The sequence below is a fragment of the Candoia aspera genome, chromosome 3 (genome assembly GCF_035149785.1).
Source record: "Candoia aspera isolate rCanAsp1 chromosome 3, rCanAsp1.hap2, whole genome shotgun sequence".
Lineage (NCBI taxonomy): Eukaryota > Metazoa > Chordata > Lepidosauria > Squamata > Boidae > Candoia > Candoia aspera.
Window position 1 is genome coordinate 92,843,902 of NC_086155.1, and position 25,036 is coordinate 92,868,937.

The window sequence follows — 25,036 nt, forward strand, 5'->3', positions numbered from 1 at the left end:
TTTATGAAAGTGTTGAACACCCTTGGGGCCAGGACAGAATCCAGAGGTACTCTGCTGCATAACTCCCTCCATGCTGCCATAGAGGTTTCAGAGGAGTTCTCATTACAGGGGACATTATAACTATTTACCAAAACCACAAAAACATCCAGAAGTCTTTTATTTGAAAGGTTAAAAAAAAATACCTCATTTTTTTCTTGCTTGGCTGGTCCTTGATTCTGTGTTCCATTTGCTGGCTCTTTTTCTGGAAATGAATTCTGGTGCATAGTCTCACTTTCAGATGAGTTATGGGGATCCACAGGAGTTTCACATCTTTTATGGATATAGAGACCAGAAACATATTTTTGTTTTGTTTTTAATATTAGTGTCTCTAAAATATAGCTCAAATATTGAGCTTTATAGATTTAGTATATGCCAAAACCCCAAGCCCTCACATCCAAGCTTCAGGTAGAAAATGCTTAATATAGCTACAATAGTAAGATCTGTCCCTACTTCTCCCTCCACACATATATTGTTGCTGATCTGAGATGACAGGTGGTCAAGAGAGAAAGGAACACAATTAAAATGTCTCAGCATTTTATACTATAGAGTGTACAAATTATGTGAAGTATGTTCATGTAAAATATGAGGTATGAACTGGGTACCATTATATCTCAAGACAACCATTAGAAGATTTCATTCTCTAGAAAATAGCAGAGGGAGATGGAATGTGACTTGTGGCACAGAACTGCCCATAATAATTTAATGTATAGCAACCTTGGATTAATGGCTTTATTCTCTGTCTGATTTCCTCTTAATAATTTCATATTATATAGTGACTGCTATTCTAAAGTACCTAAACTACAGGCTTTGCATATAATTTGTTGCTGTTGAATGCTCAAAGTGGTGAGCGCCTTGAAGAAACTACACCTTCAAGAACATGGGATGCTTCAATGCTTCAAGCAGTTGGTTGGACTGACCCTTAGACTAACACAAAGTATTCTTCTGAATGGTTTTGCTCTGCCCTATCGAAGTAGTTATATTTACACATTTTGTTTTTTAAAGGCATTTCTATCTCATATCTTCCATTATACAAAAGTCTAAGTACTTTATAATCAATTTATAATAATTTTTTAAAAATGGCATACAAAGAAAATATCAGAAAACTTGAGGAATAAGCCCTCAGAAAATACCAGAAAAATCATTTTCAGACAAATGATTTTCACTCTTCCACCTGCATCTGGTATGAGATAATATCCTGCTACTCAAGCAAACAAGGTATCTGTGACAAGATTAGCTTTCTTCAGAAAAGGCTATATTTAGTCTTAACAGCCCTATCAAATTAAGAGCATTCCTGATCGTAGACACTATCTATCCATAGATAGCACGATCTTTTCTAGGAGTATTCCCCAATATGCATTTCCTCTTTCAGTAGGAAGTGCAGCTCCATCTAGAACAGACTGGATACTTCTTCCAGATCAGCTTTCCTTATACCAACAGAATCTCAGTCCCTCAGTAGGGCATCTGATCTGGGTTCTGTTCACCTCTTTGGATTGCAAAATCAAAGCATATCATAACACACCAAGTGCAAACGAATCAAATATGTTTAATTCAGTGGTCTCCTTTACACTCTATTTCATACTCTGCTTAGCTACTATTTGTGAATTTTCTTCTGTATATATTAACCTTCCTATTTAATATGTCTTAATAGGATACATGCTTTTGGGATTCAATTTCCTACTTCAGTTGATAAGTGACAGATTGTACAGGCCAGGAAATCCTATTCTCAATGTGATATTGATGGCTGGGCAGCAGAACTTTTAAAATTAGCTTCTTGACAGTAGATTATCTGTGTATTTGTAGAGCTACTAGTCACTGATCTGCCATAAACTGCATACAGGATTGCAACTGACTTTCAGTATTTTCATGGATTTACTGCCAAATTAATTTTTTAGAAAAACCTATTCTTTTCTGTCTTCTTCTTGACTGTTTCTGTGCACTTATGTTTCCATGACTCTGAGCCCTTCCTCATTTGCAGATAATTGCAGGACAATCATGCTTTGGCAACTGTTATTTTCTGCCAGGTTCTCATGACAACACTTTCTTCAGTTCCCCACCCATACCTGAACAGGTTTAGGTCATCCTCAGCTTTTCAAACCATTTTTTTTTTTTTGCCAAGGACACAGTCTGAATACTTCAGTCAGTGGTATGATCAGGTCACTTCTATGGGACAGAATTAGTCCAGTGCCTACTGGCTACTTTAGTGGTATGGGCAGCCCCATTTCTCCCTGATCTTGTCTGGACCACAGGAGACTCCAGAGCTTTCAAACTGGCCTTTCCTCCTATACCAGCAGCTCAGAGATCTGACTTTGAAAGTGGGATCTATCCCCTAACAGCTGATAAGCAGTGAACAGGTGAAGAGGGAGGGAGGGAGACTTCTACTGCACTGCACTATCCACCAAGCACAATACACCTATCTAATGTCAGTCAAACTACTTTTGAGCATGGGTTTAGTGCTCTTCCAAAAGTAGTCTCACCAATAGCTGGTAGGTGTGGCAGAAGAGCTGCACTGTGCAGTGGGTCTGTTCCCTTTTGCTTCACTGGGCAACCCACAATACCTCCTAGCTGTTAAGATACTTATAGACCCTCTGGACTATGCAAAGTCTGAACAAGCTTTGATGGATGGCTAACCCTGTTGGTGTACCCATCTGTCAAAATGTACCTCATCCCCAGTCCTCGTCTCATCCCACATTAAGGAGAGTGATTGGTTAATGTTTCCCATCAGCTGGTGATGTTTGTGTAAGGGGAGGAAAACAACACCCAGGGAATCAATCAATCATTTTCTTTATTGTGCCATGCATACCATAAACAAGTAGAGTACCATTTATTAGTATTGTCACTCTGTTAATTATCAATGTCCCAAGCTGTTTGTTATAATGACTCCCATCCACCTGTCCACACCCTTTGTAACATGGAGGATGTATCATTTCACATATTGTTTATTTGGTACCCCGATGTTATTCTGTGCCTGGAAGTAGATGATAATAGATGTGGATTTTGAGTTGAGGCTGACAGAGGCAGCAAGAGTTTTAGTACCATTGGATCCAGGATGCCCACAGGGATTGGTGAAGTCACTGTGCTTTCTTTGTGGAGTGTCGTTCTGTCACCCAGGTGTGCAGAGAAACAATCGTGTTCTGACTGCAAAGTGGATTGTTAGCTTCTGCTCTGGACTTGGAATCTGTGATATTACTTCTATGCAGATATCAGGTCAACGTTGCCATTCTTTGACATTGCACACAGAGAATACATTTTACAGAACTCATTGGGGTTGCATACAATTCACCTAAACCAATATTGTCTTAGAGTCTAATATTCATCTTACTATATCTCTCTCTATTCCTTTTTATTGTATACTATTTTACCTTATCTTTTATTCTTATTTTACCCTATCTTACTATATTTTATCTATTTTATCTCATTCTAGCCTATTTTATCCCATTATATTGTATCTTATCTCATTTTGTCTTATCGTATTTTACTACAGTTGATGTTTTGATATGGTTAAATAGACTAATCAATAAAGTATAAAGTAAGTATTAAAAAAAAAGTATTTATTAGCATTGTGCCTATGAAAAGACAGGGATTGGTGTGGGGTGACAAATTTCATGATAGTATAATTTTTTGCCACTTCAAAGATTGGTGGACAGTATGTTGACAGACCTGTGAAGAAAAGCCTTTGAGCTCACTGTTTTTCTTCATATCTAACTAACTCACTCAGTTTACTCACAAGAGGGAGCTGTGCCTCTTAGTTCCTCTTTCTTCTGGTTTGTCAGGTATCTATTCCCACAATGATCTTTTTAAATTAATTCATATCAGTATTCTCTATAAACCCCAAAACACTACATTCTGAACACCTCACAACATTCATCCTGTGTTTTGAGTATTAGAACTTTCATCAAAGCATGGTAGTATGTGATACTGCATTTTATGCATTGTTATTATTGTTTCTATATTGTAAGACATACTGATCGCAATTTCTCCAGATTTCAAATTCAAGTTGTTTTGATTCCCATCCCCCACCATATTATTTCTGTGATCCTTACTTCTGTTCTCTCTTGATTGTAAAACTGTATAGTGTCTTCTGCATGGACATACAGAATTGCTTTCTTTGTTAAACTGCAAAGTTAAACTGTAGCACTGATCATGCTTAATAATTAATAAACTACTTAATCTATAAATTACTGATCACTATGCACCATATTCTATTACCATTATTATACCTTTATGCAATCTTATAGGGAAAAAGAGATTTTAGTATTTATATTATATTGAAAAACAATTTCAAAAACAAGTTTCTTCGTATAAATATATAAAATTAAGGGCAACTTACCGCTCAGGCGACTCTTCACAAATGCTATGGCAATCTGTAGTTTCCAACATTAAACTACGAGTAAGGTTCTGTACTCCTGGATAATGGAAGTTAGCAAAGGAGTGAGACATGGGAGACGTTTTTGTCCCAAGATCTGTGATACGTTTATCATGATTTGTTAACCCACAGGAGAGTCCATCCAACGCAGGATTTAAGGAACGGGTCATGTAAGCATCAGCAGACTGAGGCCGCCTCATGGGTGAGGATGGATAAGGAGAAAGTTTGCTGATAAGGGGTGTCAAAAGATCGGCATAAGCAGCTTTTGTAGGTTTTAGGAGTTTGTCAACATGAATATTAAGCATTTTTTGTTCAAAAGCACAAGAAAAAACAGTAGAGGGGAGATTCTGAAGCCATGATAGCAAACTAAGGTCCAAATCATCACATCCATTCCCACATAGAAGGTCAATGCCGAGTAATACTTCACTCTCTGTAATTTCCTCTCCTGTTGCTTTACTCTGACAGAACTCAACACAACATTCGTATAATAGCCCCTTCATCAGAAGTTGAAATAAACGATTGTTGCTTGCTTTAAATCCAGCCTCACTTAGTTTTCTATCAGCAGGAATGAACTCTGCCACCATGACACAAGCCTCTTCAAAACAGTGAACTCGTGCAGTGCTGGGATTCCAGTCCTTGAATTCTGCATGGTTAGTCAGACGAGGCAATGTAAGTAGTAAACACAGTTTACTATAATCTTCTTTACAAGGACAATATTCTTCTAGAGCATGTAGGCACTGCACAGCTTCCTGCATTGTAAATTCCAACTGCAGGGGAAAAGCATTTTGTTTATTTAAGGATCAAATCATTTATCACAATGCAATTAAATATAGCTATAATTCATTTCCTCTGCTAAAGATATTTATGAGACCATACCGATACAATATAGTACATAATATTTTCCTATGAAATCTAGTGGTATTTCTTGCTCCTGTACATTTTTCTAGGCCAAGTTTAAAGCAACTTGTTATGGACATACTTTTTATGCCCAGCATTAAAATTGGACCCTTTTACTTTTTTATACAAAAGAGACATACTTTTTTCCGTCAGTCCACATATCTCATAGCTGGTTATCCACCAATTCAATTAATAATGCCATATTCTGCCTTGTCAGTCGAGGTTAAGTAATGTGAACTAAACTCACTGACAAATAAGAAATGGAAGCATTTCTAATCCTCTGTATCATGCTATTAAAACCATGCCTCTAACTTAAAAAGTTCAGGCAAATAAACATATTTAACTAGGAGACAAAAGACATTAGATTTCATGCCACTTAAGCTTCTCTGGGAAGAACATTTCAAAGTGCCATGAATGAAAAGGGCCTATTATAGATCACTGCAAGCCTATTTCAGTACATGGAGAGGCCTAAATAAGAGTCTAAGGGAAGAAATTATTATCAGCAAGGTTTCCTTAGTCCAACTTGTGGGAATCCAACATGATAGCTTGCTTTACATGACAGCGTTCAATCCTTTCAGTGATCAAATTGTGCCTGAGGATCACTGCATTAAGTGGCACTTGGTTTTGCTGTAAAGATAGATGTCATTATTATATATTTTCATACTGTAGGTAAGCTGTTATTATTAACTAAAGGTAAGACTGCATTTGCTACTCCTAAAAATCAAGACGTATTGATATCTTTTATGTTCTACTATGAGATTGTTATGTCATAGAGCTCACGTGTTGAGGCTCATCCTCTGCAGACATTGCATTATTTACACATAAGGCTTCTAAAAACTTCTGCTTCAGTATGATGTAACGAAATCTGTAGAACAAAGAAATAAAAATACAAATTAAGTAGGAACAGTAATACAAATTACTATGAATTTTAATATAAAAAGCATTTAGGGATTTCCCTTCCTGAAATTTTGAAAAAAAAATATTTTGAACAGTTGTTGCCTCGCAATTTTCTGATCACAGCAATGACAAGGTACTTAAATGTTATTTTGTTCTATTTACATAAAGAAATATTAACTGTTATTAGTTAGTTCAACTGATAAGTAGTCAAAGAAATAAAGGCAGTATATCTGAATACATGGAGGCAGTTTTAAAATTAGTTTTAAAAAATGTATGAAGTTTGTGAATGCAAGCTGGATCTCAAAATAAAATAAAGCCCTTTATGTGGGCAATCTTGCACCTGTTTCCTTGGATTATTTTTTCTTTCGTACAGCAGTTCCCAAATTTTGTTTGCACAGTGGTCTTTTTTTTAAAAAAAGAAGAAAAAGAAACTTATCAAAATTTTCAGTAGGTGGTTTATGATCCCAGGCAATTGGATGTATAGCACTAAAAATGACTGTCCAAACAAAAACTAATCTCAGAAGAAAATCAAAGTGTTCATTTTCTGAAACAACTTGCAGGCCATTTTTTCAATCCAACCCAAAACAGCAAAAATTGACAGGATTAGTTAAATATCCCAAATGTCTGTATTTGCAATATTCTGGCTTTAATCATATAAAGAGGGTTGCAGTTGTAGTATTTCCTAATGATAAGGGAAGTTCTCTTGGTGATTATATGGACCTGTTCATGCAATCTTCTTGGCATCAGTATGGTTAGCCTTTGTCTTTTTCTAAGATTTTTTTTTTACTTCTCAGTATAGCTTACAGTTCCTGACATTACCAATGTTAAAAACTAATTATTATTTTACCTTTTCTTGTCAAATTTATCCATGCACTCTAGAGGCTGGATGAACTGAAGAACCTCATCCCATTGGCCATCAAGAATCAACTGTCTTTAAAGAAAAGGGAAAAAAATGAACTATGTTAGACTTAAGGAACAAACAAATAAGTAAATCATTCCTGCAAATAAAAGTCAGCTTTCAGGATGCAATCCTCTGGAAGCAGTTAATAAAAGTATATCCTCATTTAAACATCTTTGTGGCTCTACAGATTGGTCAAAGAATATACGGTAACTATTTTTGTTGTAACATTGTAAAGTGTAACATTTTAAAGTTCCTTCAGCATTTAATAAAATTGTCTAAAATATTTTAGTATCAATGTAAATACTAATACATTCTGGAAATTTAAAATATTTTCAATTCTATAGGATATCAAATATATAGTTCACTAAAATGTTTCTATTAGACATAAAGAAACTTTGCTAAAAAGGGGGTACAAACATTTTTATATCTGTAATTGAGAGCCAGATTGGTGTAATGGTCAAGGTACAAGGCTAGAAACCGGGAGACCGTGAGCTCAAAGCCAGCTAGGTGACCTTGGGCTAGTCACTTTCTCTCAGCCCTAGGAAGAAGGCAATGGTAAGCCATCTCTGAAAAACATGCCAAGAAAACTGCAAGGACTTGTCCAGGCAGTCTCCGAGAATCAGACACGATTTGTGTGATGTATGGAATACTGTATCCTCTCCATCCCCAAAGGCACCTGAAGCAGCCCACTGAAGGATGCCTATCTGTAAGCATTGTTTGGAACATACTGCCTTCCATCTCTTACTTCAGCCACCGGAACAACCTACAACTATGGTTAAAAGCTTTGAGAAAGCAACTGGTTGCAAAACTGATGGCATGATATCATGCCAGCTCCACAGCTCTCAACTGGATTTTTAATAAGAAGGAATGGCAGCAACCAAACATATGTAATGCATACTGAAAATGCAGGGGGAAATATGCTAGCAATTACTTTTATTTCTTTGCAAAAGTGGGGAGTTTTTGCTCTTCCAGAATCTGCAATAGTATGGAGCAGTGGATTGAGGAAATGACTTTTTTTTTTGCCCTCTCCTATTGGTCAGTTCAGTGAAGAACACTGACAGATGCCCAGTGTTCCCTGCTTGTTCTCTGTATTTGATTCTGCAGCTGTGAAGAAGATTGTACAAAATAGTTCAGAGACACTGGGGAGTAGAAATACAGCCATGTGGAAGTGACCTGGGTCAGAGAAGGATTAAAGCAATCTAGTCTTGATTCAAAAATGTTTCACCTTATTTTGCAGCATATTTAATAATATGGTAATAATTTATACCTTAAGAAAAGCATATCATCTGAGAATAGTCCATTAATTACACCACTTTCTTTCTCTAGTGCCAACATACTGATATGAAGCTTTCTTGAATTCAAGAAATCCAGTATTAGTTTGACTATTTCAGCTTCTTTTATGTTCACTGTCTCTTCAGCTGTCATTGTGTAGACTGAAAAGCAAAGGAAATTACAAATCAAATCAGGTCCAACCTAAGAAAGTTCCATCTGGCATTACCTTTTATTTGAACAACCACAGAAAGCTGTTGGTAGCCTTAAACATTAAAATTCCTGCCATTCGATATATTCGCATCACATTTAATTCAGCCCAATGGTGTAAATATATTCACATTTGGCACCACTGCAGACAGCAATACTAATATATTAAACTGTGTTTAATTTTACAAGGATTTAGAAGCACAAACAAGATTTAAATACCCTTTAAGAAGTCTGCAGAATATGTAGATATTCATAAAACTGAAATTATACCTCATATTATATACATATACATACATTTTAATACATACACATATACTGTACAATTCTTAAGCACAAATAATTGTTACCATGAATTATTAGCATGACAAAAGAAGACACACATCTTGCAAATGGCTCCTTTGTACCACATTGTTCTAGTAAATTAGACTTTTCCGTACTTGAGGAAAAATGTCCCTGAACATTGATTTAATGTGGTTCAAAATTTCCTCCTCATTTATATTCCATTCCAAACTCAAAGATCTCGTCAGTATATACTTTTCACAATACTATCCATACATCAGTTTTTGGGCATATGGTTTCAGCGGGGGATGGAGTAGAAGAAATAACTATACTTGGCAAGGTTGAGGAAACTGTAGTAAATGGAAGATATTGGATGAAATGAATTGACTGGATCAAAGAAATTATTGGAATATCCTTGAAAGGGATATGAATTATTAACAAAAGCAGGTCACATGGTAAGCATTTGCCCATGCAGCTACCAGGGGACATCCACAACTCTATAGCTCTTAACTAGATAACTGTTTGGGGCCAGGAAAAAATACAAAATCACTAATTAAAATGCTATTTTCAAACACTGGAGAAGCAGGAAATGTTTTAAACAATGCCAGCTAGGGAAAGCCTTGTTACGTAAAATCCGCAATTCTATTAATATGTTTTAGAAATGGAAGTTCATACAACTGTTCCTTTCCTGGATGATAAATAAGATTAGGTTAAAATAATGATTTTTCTGGAAAACTGCAAGGGTGATCTTTCAACAATCTTAATCATTTCAAAAATGTGTTTTGATTGGCTTTCTTAAAACTGCTGCATCTTTTTCCAGGATCCCATTTTTCAGAATTATTGTCTGTGCATATATACATGCAAAGACAGCTGGATTAACTTTTAAAGCAGCTATACCTGGTTTACAAAATATAGAGCTCCTCTAATATTCCAAGAGAGGTGCTTTATTTATGCTAGTGCACTTTGCAGAGCGCCTGCAAAGATATTTATACCTTTCTTAAACGGAATAGAAAGATGGCAACTTGAATTACCTCTTCTACAACTTCAGAACATCCGTAAGTCTAGGAGTTATGGAAGACTGGATTCTCTTAGAAACAATAGTGTCAGCTTTTTGTTCAATTAATAATTCACTGCACCAGAATAGAGATTAAATAATCTTCATTACACAGGGAAAGCTGTTCCTTTCAGCTTTTAGATTTTTATGATCAAAAAATTCACAAAGAAACTGCAACTCTTTAATATTTAAAAAGAAATCAACTGAATCTTAAGGTTACCCACAACTGGAAGTAGACTTTCTAGTTCTGGATCAGTATAATAACTATGATGAAATTACTTGTTTTCCAATGTAATACAGAAGACTGAAGTTCAAATATACTAAAAGCAAGTATACTAGAAGGCATTTATTTAGATAGTTTATGGGTATCATATTTTACTCTTCTTTAAGCCATGTATTTTCATTGCACAAGTGCTGCAACATGAAAACAGAGGCTGCAACTGGAATCTTAAAATTATAGTACCAGCAAATTAACTATTCTAATAATAAGCTAACTAATCAAAAGGTAACTGTTTATATCAATGAAGTGAAAAATGTATATAAAATCATTTACCCTCTTAAGGACATTAAAAAAGACAACAAATATATTTAAAATTTCTACAGATAAGAGAATATTTGATGCTCAATATATAATAAACTTTAATGTGGATCATATTATCATGTTTGATATACTGTAAACTGCCTTCCTTATCACAGAATGTCATTTTCTTCTTTTTTTTATTATATACCCCAATCATAAGAACCTTTCCATCTCCTCATTTTATACCAAGCATTTGTGCATATACTTAGTTCTCTAATGGAAATTAAAGGGAAGTAGAAATCTTTTGTTTTATTTTATATGTGCCTTAATCGAATTACCAAAGGAAGGCTGATATATTAAGACACTGCAGAAATACTTACAAATTACTAAAGGAAGGTAGGTCCTTCATATTTGTTGCTGTCCTAATTGGTAGTACTCAACTAGATGGACCAAAAAGAAAAGTCCTACACAGTCTTAAGATTGCTGCCTCCCATATTAGTTAGGCTAACAGGCTGTATAAAATGGTTGCATTCCTTATAAACAAAATATTTGTTCTTCACAATGGGTATGCCTTAATATAGGGCAATATTTGGGTTGGGTTTAGAAAAATGAAACAGGGATACAGGCAGGAAAATATGGAAATCTTATAAAAATATAGTTACCCCATTCCAAAATCAATTTTTCAGGTGTTTGGGTTACTCAAGAAGGGTTACAGAAACTTCCACACTGCCACTGTTTGTATTCCACAAACCCTCTGTCTGAAGGCAAACCATGACTATTTTCATTTCTGCTAATGTGAAATGTTGAGAACAAGGAGTAAAAAATTACTGCCCTCCTTCCAAGTACTGCAGGTTGCACCACAACAAAGCTCCTTCATCCCCATTCACAAAGCAAAAAGAAAGGGGAAAGGAGCCTGGCACTTGCACACCATATTCTGGTGAAGAGAAGGGAAAACAGACATAACTTTACTCAGCTTCACTTCTGCTCTTTTGTGTGGACTACAGAGAAGGAGCTACAAAGCCCTCAAACTGTCATTTCACTTACAGGACCTGAAGCTCAGAAGCCTGAAGGAAGGCTGAGCCAAGTTTTAATTCTAACAGGGAAAAGGAGCTACAGCATTTATTTATTTTATTTATTTATATTTATATAAATTTATATTTCAAATTTCATCACTGCCCATCTCACTCGAGTGTGACTTTGCATCCCAAAGTAGCAACAACTAGATTTGTACTTATTTCAAGTACACTGCAGTTGAGTCAGAAATAAATCAGATCAGCTGTCCAACCCCACTGACACTGTGGAAACACCGATGTGCTTTCAAATTGATACAGAATGCTTGTGTGGAAATGCAGATGGAAAATGCTATTATTTCTTGACAGGCTTGCACCCTGGCACCATTTAAATAAACTGTTTATTTAAATGATGCACCATAATATGATAATAACCACAAAACTGATGCACTCAACTATTTATATCTCCTTCCTTCCAAGTGGCTCCTAAAAAACCTGGATGATTGCCATATTTAATTTAAAAAATACTTGCACAGAAAGTACATACAACATCCCTTGGACAATATATACTGCTACTAACTGTAGAGGGTAAGGAAGATGACCTTGACTGAGGTATGCAGACTCTGTTGCCAAGGCAACAGGGCTAAAGTATTTTTAAGTTCAGAATGTCCAGATAACATTCAGAAGTGGCTCAGACAGACAGACTTGAAAGATTCTGTTATTATAGTCAATCTCAATAAAAGTAGTTGTAGACTTTCTGTAGAGTTGATTTCAAGGTCTGGTCTTTGTAGTGGGGTTGACATCAACAGGGGCACTGAAGAACCAGAATGTGATGGCCCCAGTACCAGGATCTTAACTTTAGAAATTCTCCAGACAGTCCATTAGGAAGCTTAAATAATTCATTTATTAAAATCCTACTACATAGGACAGTTGCAAAGCTCTGAATAACATTTTGGCACCAAAGCATTCAAATTAAATCATTCCCTCTGACATAGTCTCTCCTCCCTGTCTCACAAACCAGCCCATTCTCATTCCTGATCTCCCCCCTCCCAGTTCCTTAGACTTCATTAGAGTCCAGGTGTCTTATCAGCCCATCCTTGGCTCCAGTGGCTTGTGAAGGAATGTGATTAACTATCCTCTCTGTCTGCAAAGCTGCGGAAGCTGACAAGGGTTTGTTCTCACCCTGGCATAGCAGCGAGCAGCTCATCCATGTAGCAGTAACTGTATGGCAGGTGTGCAAAGCGAGCCTGACACAGAATCTAAATTCATTTTCACTTTATTTTGCCTTATTAATGTGTGACAGTTGGTATCCATGCCCAGTGGAGCTGCTGAGCTGACTCAACATAACCCTATAGTTCAAAGAAGGCAGAGACAACTAGATCTAGTTATCTTTCCTTTCTCTCTTGTAAGATCTTAGCATCTAAGCAGAGAAATAAAGTCTTACTAACAGTGGTTCAGACAATTAATTAAGGTACATTTATAATCAATCTGTAATCAAGTTATACAACTTCTATAATCTCTTTTGGCCTTGTATCCAATCTTCTATTTAGCCACTACATACATTGAACAAAGAATTTTACTTTTTTTCAGCATTATTGCTTGCCAAGATATTGAAATGACAATTTTCTCCCTTTTTCATCTCCAACCCTTTTGTTTTGTGTATCCACCTCTTTTGTCTTGGGTCTTTTAAAATGTCACATCAATGTAGGGTCTGTCTTACCAGTGATTTTATAAGCAGTACTCAGAGATTTTTTGGGGGGGGGCTAAAGAACAGGACAAAAATGCTAATAATAAATAAGAAGGAAACTCAGTTTTAGAATGGTAACAGTTGGTATTCACAGCAAAACAAAAGTATGGGTGGGAATAGCAATACATGTTATGGCATTTTGAATTTAAAGCAATGACCTATTACATAGGAAAAGCAAGATTCAGCCTATTTTCAGACTCAATCTTTCTTTCCCCATCTTTCCCCAAACACCAAATTTGGTCCTATTCTGTTCAGTTTTCAGATAATTACCATGCTGATAGACAAACAGGACATATCCCTTCACATTATTTCTTTCCATCATTATGGAAGAATAGAAAGAATAACAAAAGAGGGAAAGCATATACAGTGTAAGACTAAAACCGACTTATGGAATTTGTTCCAATTCCTTTACCAGCAGCAGCCATAAGAGACATCTGTATTTTCATCCATGTAATAAAGTAATATTTTGCTTCTGCACACTCCTTCACATGGCCTGCTAATCACAGATTGGAGATGCCTCAGCAACCATATTTGAACGTCTCCAACTCACCACTGACCCACCCAGCAATCAACCTGAACTCATTCTTTTCTGCTCCAATTTTCAAGTGGGTTGCTGTGCAATTCATCAATGACATATTATATACAGGTGTGATTAGGGGCATGAGCCTACTCTGATCTAATTACCTATCTGGGTCTGCTGCAGGTGCATACTCCACTCTGATCCCTGGCCACTTACTTTTTTCATCAATTTGCCTTTTGGCAGTGGTAGAGTCATATTCTTTCACTGTGCCAAAAATAAATCTCTCCCATTTCTTTTGCCAAAGTGTAGATGGCAGGAGAAGGGGGAGGGGAGGGTCTTTTGGGTGCCATTTCTCCCAGGACTAAAAAGACCTTCTTTGCCTTCAAAGTGATGGCTGAAAAACTAATCTTCCCTGCTTCCCTCCAACTAGTTACTCTTCAGCCTGCATTCTCACACTAAAGACTGCACCCCTGAAGACTGGACACTGCAATGTCTCAGTGGAGAGTGTGTTCACTTATATCCAGCGGTCTTCTAAAAGACAACTGAATATGTTAAGAATCACCTCCATGGTTTTGGCTCTGTAGCACCTACTCAACAGTAGGGATGGACTGCTGTTCCACCTGCCTGCTCCCCAACTTCACATGGTCCCAGAGACAATCTTGGGAACTTGAGAGGTAGAAACTTTAAGACCAGTACTTTATTGTGAATCATTTCTGTATAGCAGTTTCAAAAAGGGAAGGAAATGATAGATAAGATGAAACAATCTCATAGGCAGCTTGGGAACAGAAGTGAGAAAACTGGCATTGAGCTGCAGGTGATTCAGTGGGGCAAGTGATCATTTGGTGTAATAGGATAATGAAACATGGAGTAAAAAGCCATGCTCAGCAAAATCCAACAGGGTGTGAAAGGAAACAGGAATGTTGACTTTGGATAAGAAAGGCCTAGGAGTAGGGCAATGTGACATGGGACAGAAAGAAACATGGAGACCAAAGATGGTTTATATTGCATGGGAGCATGGGAGAAGTAAAAACTGTGTATCAAAGAGTATGTTTGGGAAAGATAATCCTGAAAGAATATAAGCATGGGTTGCAACCCAGTGGCCTGAATGGATCTTTATGTGCTGGCGTAGGGGTGACCAAGACTGTTGGGAATGATCTTGAACAAGGCAAAGCAATACATTTTTTGAGTGAAGTAAGTGTTTTATGATTGAGTGTGTCTACTATGACAGCAGATTTGTGAATGCCCAATTCCTCTAATTGTATTCTGAAGCTTTTAGTATTTTCTCAAAATTCCATCTGCACCCACTGGCCCAAAAGGGTTGGAGACTCCTGAATATTTAAAGAACAACAGATGGACATGACAGGAACCAGTATAAAATGATATAATATTATTTGTTAACAGCAATTAGTAGATGTAGAGGAATGGAAAAAATTAAATTACAGGCACATCTTTTGCTTACTGTAAATGTATTTATTTATTGAATTTATATATTGTAGTGACAAAGTGAACAGACTCATATGGGTGACCACTAGCATTTAATTCTGAATATACCAGTGGCACATTATATTCCATAAGGGTTGTGGGCAGAATTTTATATTCATAGCATCCTTCAAACTAAGGTTTTCAATGAGCTTGAATGAACAAAGAACCGGGTATTCCATTAAATCACTGAGCTACCATATCACTGTAACATTTCCAATTGTCTGTTGTTCATAGGCTGTCAAGTTCAAAACTTCTGTATAACCATAATACAATTTTTATTTGTATGCTCAGAGAACTGCCAATAAACATTTTGAATTCAGCGTATGTGCACTCTCATTAATACACCTCTATTTTTTTTTTACTGCAGCTCTATCATCTGAACAAAGGATTGTTAAAAGTATGTGATGGAACTGACTATCTGAACCTTTTAACTGATCTTGAACTCCTGCTCAATACTGTCGATTGGAAGAACTGCCCTGATAATGACATTAAGCCAATCTTTGCTATAAAACTGCAGGCAAATAATTCTTAACAGTCACAAGAAACAAAGTCAACAATAGCAGCCATAGACTGCTTTCTCAGAAATGCAAGATTAAAAACCTGAGTACACGCAGAGCTCAGAGACAAAACACTGCATCTTTTTTCCCCCTTTCAGTGACACATCAAACCTAGATTTCAATCATCGAACTTTATATATCCTATTTATATCCAACCTTTCTGCTCAAAGGAACCTTCCCATCCAGCATGCAAGATCAACACAGGCATAGTAACCCAAGCATATGGAAGAACCAAAGCAGCAGCAGGTGCTATTAAACCCTGGGAGGTTTGCTCCTGTGGATGCTGCAATAACAAAAGAAAGCAAGAGGTGCACAAGACAGAGAATAGGAACTAGGTCTCAGATGCGCAACAACGTCGGTCACAAGTTGGACAGCAAAGACACACACACACACAACCCTTCTCACCTGCAAGGCAGGACGGCAGGGGAGGGAGCAAGAAGGCAGGCAAGGTCACTAGCAAGAGACGAGTGAAGGGGGTTAAAGAGCCTGGTCCTTCCGCCAATTCAGCATCAACGCAGCCCCAGCGAGGCTGTCTTCTCCTCCTTCCTGCACCGCTTCCTCCTCCGCCACCAGCGCCACCCCCTTCCTCCCCAGTCCTCCCCATCCTTCAAGGGCTCCCGTTGGCCCCGACGCCCGACCCCCCAGAGGCCTCCCTCGGGCCTTCTGCATCCCCTCAATTCCTGCACGGCTTTCCCAATCCGCTTCTCCCCTTCAACGCCGCCACCAAGCGAAGCCCTGCCCCTGCGGCCAGCCAAAACCTGCTGAGTCGCCCCACACCAAGCGGACGGGCGAGAGACTCACCTACAGGGAGGGCCTCTCCCGAGCCACCGACTCCGAGGGGAAACCGGGGTGAGGGAGGGAGACACACAAAATGGCGGCAGGAGCCTCCCAGGGGTGTGGGAGAGGAGGAAGAAGAGCCCGTCCGCGGTTGCGGCCACCAGCGCCCAGCCAACGCGGCCCGTACCGGCGAGTTGCTTTGCTCCGTTCCTAAGACCCGAGAGGCGGCGGCCTGACTATGGTTGTCAAGCGGCTTCGCCAATCGCTGTCCGGGAAAGCGGCTCCCCGGGGCCCGGCGGCGAGGCTTGGGCGGGGTGACAGCGCAGCCGCCTGAATGGGAAAGCGACGAAAGGGGCGGTGAAGGCGGGCGGTGGCTGCATAGAGGAGCTCGGAGGAGCGGCGTTTCCCAGGCTTTGGTAACTGGACCGGAGCCCAAGTCTAGAAAGAGCAGTGGATGGGGCGGCGGCGGCGGCGGCGGCAGGGATTGGGTTGGGAGGCAGGCAGGACGGGGCTTCGTGGGGACGGTCCAATAAGAGAAGCTCCCGTTCGTTTGATTCCTTTTCCTTTATCTCTCTCCTCAGATCTATTTTCGCCTCCTTCCCACGAACGAGGTCTGGAACGATGCGAACGAGGTCTGTCTGTCTGGATTGTGCTACTTCGAAAGGCTTCCCACTGCAGGGATATTGACTTATTTAGGGTATTTCTTGGTCGTTCTCCTGAGCCAAAGAGCCCAGGGAGACTTGCAAGAATGCGAATGGTAAAATGCAAGAAATAACCGTGGGTAAATGAAATGGATGGTGTACCAGCAGAGTGAAACATAGACAGTCTAACCGCCGTGCATAAAGAGCTCTTCTCCTGACATGGGGGGTGGGAATCAAGGATTATGTCAAGCAAACCCCTTTTACAAAGCTGTGGTAGCACTTTTACCAAGGTTTTGCTTCTGATACCTCTCCCTTCCTTCTTGATATCTGGTTAAAGGACGCAGAACAAAGGCATACAGGATGGTTGATGTGGCTGGTAGAAGAAGGTGGTCCTTTAGGTATTCTGCACCCAAGTTGCTCAGGATAGCAAGCAATCTGTAAACGCTGATCTTTAGAAACAACTATTGCAAACATTGTTAGTGGGAAGCAAACAGGCTTGGCAGAGGAGCTGGAAAAGTAGGAAACCAGAATGACACAACTCATGTTTCTTCCCACACACCTCCTCCTCTATTAAAATTTCCATCTGAAGTTGGATTTCCATAATACAAGTGCCATAGTACTGTTGTTGTTTATTCGTTTAGTCGCTTCCGACTCTTCGTGACTTCATGGACCAGCCCACGCCAGAGCTTCCTGTCGGTCGTCAACACCCCCAGCTCCCCCAGGGACGAGTCCGTCACCTCTAGAATATCATCCATCCATCTTGCCCTTGGTCGGCCCCTCTTCCTTTTGCCTTCCACTCTCCCTAGCATGAGCATCTTCTCCAGGGTGTCCTGTCTTCTCATTATGTGGCCAAAGTATTTCAGTTTTGCCTTTAATATCATTCCTTCAAGTGAGCAGTCTGGCTTTATTTCCTGGAGGATGGACTGGTTGGATCTTCTTGCAGTCCAAGGCACTCTCAGAATTTTCCTCCAACACCACAGTTCAAAAGCATCGATCTTCCTTCGCTCAGCCTTCCTTATGGTCCAGCTCTCGCAGCCATATGTTACTACAGGGAACACCATTGCTTTAACTATGCGGGCCTTTGTTGTCAGTGTGATGTCTCTGCTCTTAACTATTTTATCGAGATTTGTCATTGCTCTTCTCCCAAGGATTAAGCGTCTTCTGATTTCCTGACTGCAGTCAGCATCTGCAGTAATCTTTGCACCTAGGAATACAAAGTCTTTCACTGCTTCTACATTTTCTCCCTCTATTTGCCAGTTATCAATCAAGCTGGTTGCCATAATCTTGGTTTTTTTGAGGTTTAGCTGCAAACCAGCTTTTGCACTTTCTTCTTTCACCTTCATCATAAGGCTCCTCAGTTCCTCTTCACTTTCAGCCATCAAGGTGGTATCATCTGCATATCTGAGATTGTTAATGTTTCTTCCAGAGATTTTAACTCCAGCCTTGGATTCCTCAAGCCCAGCTTGTCGCATGATGTGTTCTGCATACAAGTTGAATAGGTAGGGTGAGAGTATACAGCCCTGCCGTACTCCTTTCCCAATCTTAAACCAGTCTGTTGTTCCGTGGTCTGTTCTTACTGTTGCTACTTGGTCGTTATACAGATTCTTCAGGAGGCAGACAAGATGACTTGGTATCCCCATACCACTAAGAACTTGCCACAATTTGTTATGGTCCACACAGTCAAAGGCTTTAGAATAGTCAATAAAACAGAAATAGATGTTTTTCTGAAACTCCCTGGCTTTTTCCATTATCCAGCGGATATTGGCAATTTGGTCTCTAGTTCCTCTGCCTTTTCTAAACCCAGCTTGTACATCTGGCAATTCTCGCTCCATGAACTGCTGAAGTCTACCTTGCAGGATCTTGAGCATTACCTTACTGGCATGTGAAATGAGTGCCACTGTTCGATAGTTTGAACATTCTTTAGTGTTTCCCTTTTTTGGTATGGGGATATAAGTTGATTTTTTCCAGTCTGATGGCCATTCTTGTGTTTTCCAAATTTGCTGGCATATAGCATGCATTACCTTGACAGCATCATCTTGCAAGATTTTGAACAGTTCAGCTGGGATGCCGTCGTCTCCTGTTGCCTTGTTATTAGCAATGCTTCTTAAGGCCCACTCAACCTCACTCTTCAGGATGTCTGGCTCTAGCTCACCGACCACACCGTCAAAGTTATCCCCGATATTGTTATCCTTCCTATACAGGTTTTCTGTATATTCTTGCCACCTTTTCTTGATCTCTTCTTCTTCTGTTAGGTCCTTGCCATCTTTGTTTTTGATCATACCCATTTTTGCCTGGAATTTACCTCCAATGTTTCTAATTTTCTGGAAGAGGTCTCTTGTCCTTCCTATTTTATTGTCTTCTTCCACTTCCGCGCATTGCTTGTTTAAAAATAATTCCTTATCTCTTCTGGCTAACCTCTGGAATTTTGCATTTAATTGGGCATATCTGCCCCTATCACTGTTGCCTTTTGCTTTCCTTCTTTCTTGGGCTACTTCTAGTGTCTCAGCAGACAGCCATTTTGCCTTCTTGGTTTTCTCTTTCTTTGGGATGTATTTTGTTGCCGCCTCCTGAACAATGCTGCCAACTTCTGTCCAGAGTTCTTCCGGGACCCTATCTACTAAGTCCAGTCCCTTAAATCTATTCTTCACCTCCACTGCATATTCCTTAGGAATATTAGTGAGCTCATATCTAGCTGATCTGTGGGTCTTCCCTAATCTCTTTAGTCTGATCCTAAATTGTGCAAGAAGAAGTTCGTGATCTGAACTACAGTCAGCTCCAGGCCTTGTTTTTACCGACTGTACAGATGTCCGCCACCTTTGGCTGCAAAGGATGTAATCAATCTGATTTCGGTGTTGTCCATCTGGTGAAGTCCATGTATAAAGCCGTCTCTTAGGTTGTTGGAAGAGAGTGTTTGTTATGCAGAGTGAATTGTCTTGGCAAAATTCTATCAGCCTGTGTCCTGCTTCGTTTTGTTCTCCCAGGCCATACTTACCTGTAATTCGAGGTGTCATTTGACTGCCCACCTTAGCATTCCAGTCTCCTGTGATGAAAATAACATCTCTTTTAGGCGTGTTGTCCAGTAGGTGCTGCAGATCCTCATAGAACTGCTCTACTTCAGCTTCTTCAGCATTTGTGGTTGGGGCGTATATTTGGATCACTGTGATGTTAGATGGCTTGCCCTGAATTCGAATTGAGATCATTCTGTCGTTTTTTGGGTTGTATCCAAGCACTGTTTTAGCCACTTTACTATTAATTATGAAGGCTACTCCATTTCTTCTGTGGTCCTCTTGTCCGCAGTAGTAGATCTGGTGGTCATTTGATGTGAAGTGGCCCATTCCAGTCCATTTCAGTTCACTGATGCCCAGAATGTCTATCTTTAATCTTGACATCTCACCAATAACCACATCCAATTTGCCCTGGCTCATAGATCTTACATTCCAGGTTCCGATGGTGTGTTGATCCTTAGAACATCGGATTCGCCGTTCACCACCAGCACCGTCGGCCGCTAGCCGTCCTTTCGGCTTTGAGCTAGCTGCGTCATCACGTCTGGGGCTAGTTGAGCTCATCCTCTGTTCCTCCCCAGTAGCATTTTGACCATCTTCCGACCTGGGGGTCTCATCTTCCGATGGTATACCGACATATCTCTGGTTGTACTGATCCATTTAGTTTTCACGGCAAGAATACTGAGGTGGGTTGCCATTACCTTCCCCAGGGATCGCATTTAGTCTGACCTCTCTGTCATGACCTTCCCGTCTTGGGTGGCCCTTCACGGTTTAGCTCATGGCATCATTGAGGTGCTCAAGCTCCAGCACCACGACAAGGTAACGATCCTTTGCTGAAGGCCATAGTACTGTAATTTTACAAAATATAGTAAAGCTTCAAAACAGTTTAAAAGGAAGGACTGCAGAGATGAACAGAACTTAGTCCCAACCATACCTCTTCCATAATATTCTGGCTGGGTTACAGCTTTTTTCCCTCCCAATCTGTGTTAATCTGTGGTTGTGGGGACAGAAGATTCTAAAAATGAAGGTGAGGAGGGGGGAGGATGTTGCTTGCTTGTTGCTGGGCTTACTTTATGCCTTTTCTATAATTCACACCTAATATTTGTTGTTTATTCGTTCAGTTGCTTCCGACTCTTCGTGACTTCATGGACCAGCCCACGCCAGAGCTTCCTGTCGGTCGTCAGCTCCCCCAAGGATGAGTCCATCACCTCTAGAATATCATCTATCCATCTTGCCCTTGGTCGGCCCATCTTCCTTTTGCCCTCCACTCTCCCTAGCATCAGCATCTTCTCCAGGGTGTCCTGTCTTCTCATTATGTGGCCAAAGTATTTCAGTTTTGCCTTTAATATCATTCCCTCCAGTGAGCAGTCTGGCTTTATTTCCTGGAGGATGGACTGGTTTGATCTTCTGGCAGTCCAAGGCACTCTCAGAATTTTCCTCCAACACCACAGTTCAAAAGCATCGATCTTCCTTCTCTCAGCCTTCCGTATGGTCCAGCTCTCGCAGCCATATGTTACTACTGGGAATACCATTGCTTTAACAATGCGGACCTTTGTTGTCAGTGTGATGTCTCTGCTCTTAACTATTTTATCGAGATTTGTCATTGCTCTTCTCCCAAGGCTTCAAAAGAAAAGAACCAACTTTCGTGTAAATTCCAAGGAAATTTGGGACTTGCAAAAACAAACAAACAAAAAACCAGTTCCAGTGTAAGCTATCCTGTTCTATCCAACAGTGCCCTTTTCTAGGGATACTCTATTCCATTTAACTGAGTTTCCTATTCTTTGAAATGTAAATCAGCCTTCCATGGCATGCCTGCTGCGCATTTTTAATCCCCATTGTGGCATTTTGGGGTTATCCATCCTTTGAGATTTCTTACTAAATAGTTGTAGGTCTGCTATTTCTTTTCTGCATGTGTGACCAGTGATATCATATATAGGAAAGATAACTGATAGCGAAATAGTTCCCCTGCATCAGGTAATTTGCAGAACATATCAAAGTTGCAAAATAGCTGACCTTGTACAAGCCTTAAAATCTGAGCGTCTGTTAGGGATTGTAGTAAATAGACATATGTAGCCTTTAAAGGTAAACCTGGCATAAAATTACTGAGGGTGGATGTACATAGTATCTCACAGTCAGTTGATCTGTTCTGTTTTCTCCCCTCTAAAATACTATTCCCTTATCTGTAAATTTGAGGTAATTTGAGTTTATAACAGCTTTTTCCTTTCTGATTAAAAATATGCCTACAGATTTTTTTGTGGAAACAGAGCTGGTCACATGAAATCAGAAAATCCCAGTTAGTGAGTCCTTACAGCTTATACGCTACAATATCTTCATGTTCATTCAGATCAGTTTTTTGTCTGTTGAAGGGGTCAGAATTTGAGACCTGGGTGCTCTTGGCTTCATATAATTTACCTCTTTCTCATCCCTGTGTATGGCCTTAGGGCTGTCCATTCCCTCTCCTTTGTGTGAGTGTGTTGTATGCTGCTTTTAAAGGGTCACAGTTTGTAGTAAAAAAAACCCTGAGATTCTGCTAGAAATTCCTATTCACCACTCAATCAGGTCTAGGGTTTTTTTGTATTAAGTCAGCAAACTGACTTAAATTAATGCTGCAGATATCTTTTCAAAAATGGTAGATAGCTGTAACTAAGATGCCTCTTTTTCTTAAACTTGGCGTTTTGAATATTTTCTGAAGTGAATTTTTTGTAGTATATTCAACAAAATGTACAGATGTACAAAATAATAGGAGCTTGATTGGTTGTGTCCTTCAGCATGTCAAATGCCGAAGATTGAAAAATACTGTCAGTATTTAAAATAACTTGTTTAATTTACTGTATATCTCTGACTTATTGGGGATATGTCCCCCGAAGGGAGGAGATGGGCGGGGACAAATTGGACAAATAAATAAATAAATAAAATATGTGCCTTTTGATCCCTGGATTTTTCTACTGATTTTTTTCCAATAAATTAAAGAACACATTATGGTATGTTTTCAGAATAAATGATCTTATACTAAACATCAGAAACAAAAACCTCTCAGCTTCATCTTATCACTATAATTGTCAATGGAGAAGGCTCAGAAGATGACAGATAGTATGAATGTGTCCTGCTTCTAATGTTAAAATGCAGGGTTGTCTTCATCAACTGATTTATTTGGAGAATGTCAAATAGATAAATATGAATGTGCATCAGTAGTTGTGTCAACCAGTAATTCTGGGGGCGTGTTTCAATATGTGCTTTTAACTGTGTACAATCATACTGGTAGTTGAAGTATGTCAGTCCCACAGGTATCCTCCATGGTGCTACAAAAAAAGCAACTGAGATTTTTTAAAGGAAATGGCACAGGCAATTAATAATAGAACCTGTAAATTAGTTGAATGTTTAATATGCATAATTTCCTTCTGCTCTTTTACATAATTTCTTCCTGTGCATGTATGCACTTAGAATCTATACAAACAAAATTTATTTATTTATTTGTTTGTTTGTTTTATTCAATTTGTATAGCAGTCACACAGTGAAGATGACAAAAGTGGATGTGCTCTAGCCGGGAGATCCATAGGATTATCTGGCTGCCTTGTATGTGATAGACCATTTAGCCACTCCCAAAAGTCTTAGGAGACCCAGGGGACACCATGTGGAGGTGATCTATCAACTGTCCCCAATTGATAGAAAATATCACAGCTAAACTAAGAGCTAGAATTAACATTCTTCATAAGCTATGCGGTACTACATGGGGTTCTTCTGCTGACACGTTGCGCGCTTTGGCTCTAGTGCTGGTCTATTCAGCTGTGGAATATTGCACTCCGGTGTGGCTCAATAGTGCGCATGCAAAGTAGGCAGACATACAGCTCAACAGTACAATGCGGATTATTAGTGGAACTATCAGGTCTGCTCCTATCCAATGGCTGCCCATCTTGAGCCATATTCCTCCTCCAGACCTCCGGCAGAAGAATGCTCTTCTCCGAGAATGTAAAAGGATAGCTGATAACTCCGAGCTCCCCATACATGGTGGTATAGCGGAATTAGGAATAAACAGATTGTGATCTAGGCACCCGCCGATGGCTACTGCCAGGGAATTGGCTATAAAAAAATTTCATCTCCTTGATTCCTGGAGGCAATCTTGGCAAAAAGCCTGCCCCAAGCATTATCAAAGCCTACCCTGTATTACAATGAAGCCTGCTTTCGATCAGCCACACAGGATATGGTCAGCTATCAATAGAGTGCTCACTAATTATGGCAGGTGTGCAGATTCCCTATATAAATAGGGTAAAATACCATCTCCAAGGTGTGATTATGGGGCTGACAGGCAAACTGTTAAACACATAATACAAGAATGTAAGACTAGAGCCTACAACGGGCACATTGCTGATTTCCTGATGGCAACTGATGCTGCAAAAGACTATATTTGTAATCTTAATGTTTGTTTTTAGTTATAATTGCCCTATGACCAATGTATATTTTCTATATATTCCCAATTTTTAAAATATATTTGTAATATGTATGTTGTGCTGCCAATCAATCAATCAATCAATCAATGTATAGCTGTCCATCTCAAATGCTAGAGCGTAAGTTTCTCTCCCCAGGGTAACTTCACCTTATGTAATTCTATCAAGTGGTAAGACATTAGCCACACAATAGGAACAAATAGAGGTGAATTTGTTATCTGTATAAGGAAGGCTCTCCAGTATAATACCATCTTTCCAATAAGTCTCCTTGTAGAAACTACTGATAATAATATAGCAGTACTAATAGTTTTGGAAACATTGTGCACATCTGTCATTTTATTAATCCAGCCATCTCCAGCAAGTATGTATGTATATATTTATATCTTGCCTTGCCTTTTCTCCAGGAACTTGAGGCAGCATAAGTACATA

General features: G+C 39.3%; 1 protein-coding gene across 2 annotated transcripts in view; it reads right to left on the minus strand.

Annotated features, from left to right (window-relative positions):
• The window catches only part of WDR47 (WD repeat domain 47), a 34,501-nt gene extending 17,591 nt beyond the window's left edge, over window positions 1–16,910 (minus strand). The window contains exons 1-6 of one of the 2 annotated variants that reach the window (XM_063298373.1): window positions 16,547–16,910; window positions 8,365–8,530; window positions 7,044–7,127; window positions 6,080–6,164; window positions 4,367–5,169; window positions 183–309 (exon numbers count right to left, since the gene is read on the minus strand). In XM_063298373.1, the coding sequence (XP_063154443.1) occupies window positions 183–309; window positions 4,367–5,169; window positions 6,080–6,164; window positions 7,044–7,127; window positions 8,365–8,522 (1,257 nt within the window). In that variant the 5' untranslated portion in view covers window positions 8,523–8,530; window positions 16,547–16,910. The remainder of the gene's footprint in view (window positions 1–182; window positions 310–4,366; window positions 5,170–6,079; window positions 6,165–7,043; window positions 7,128–8,364; window positions 8,531–16,546) is intronic. The other variant, XM_063298374.1, reaches the window with a different exon arrangement.
• Between the last annotated feature and the right edge of the window lie 8,126 nt (window positions 16,911–25,036).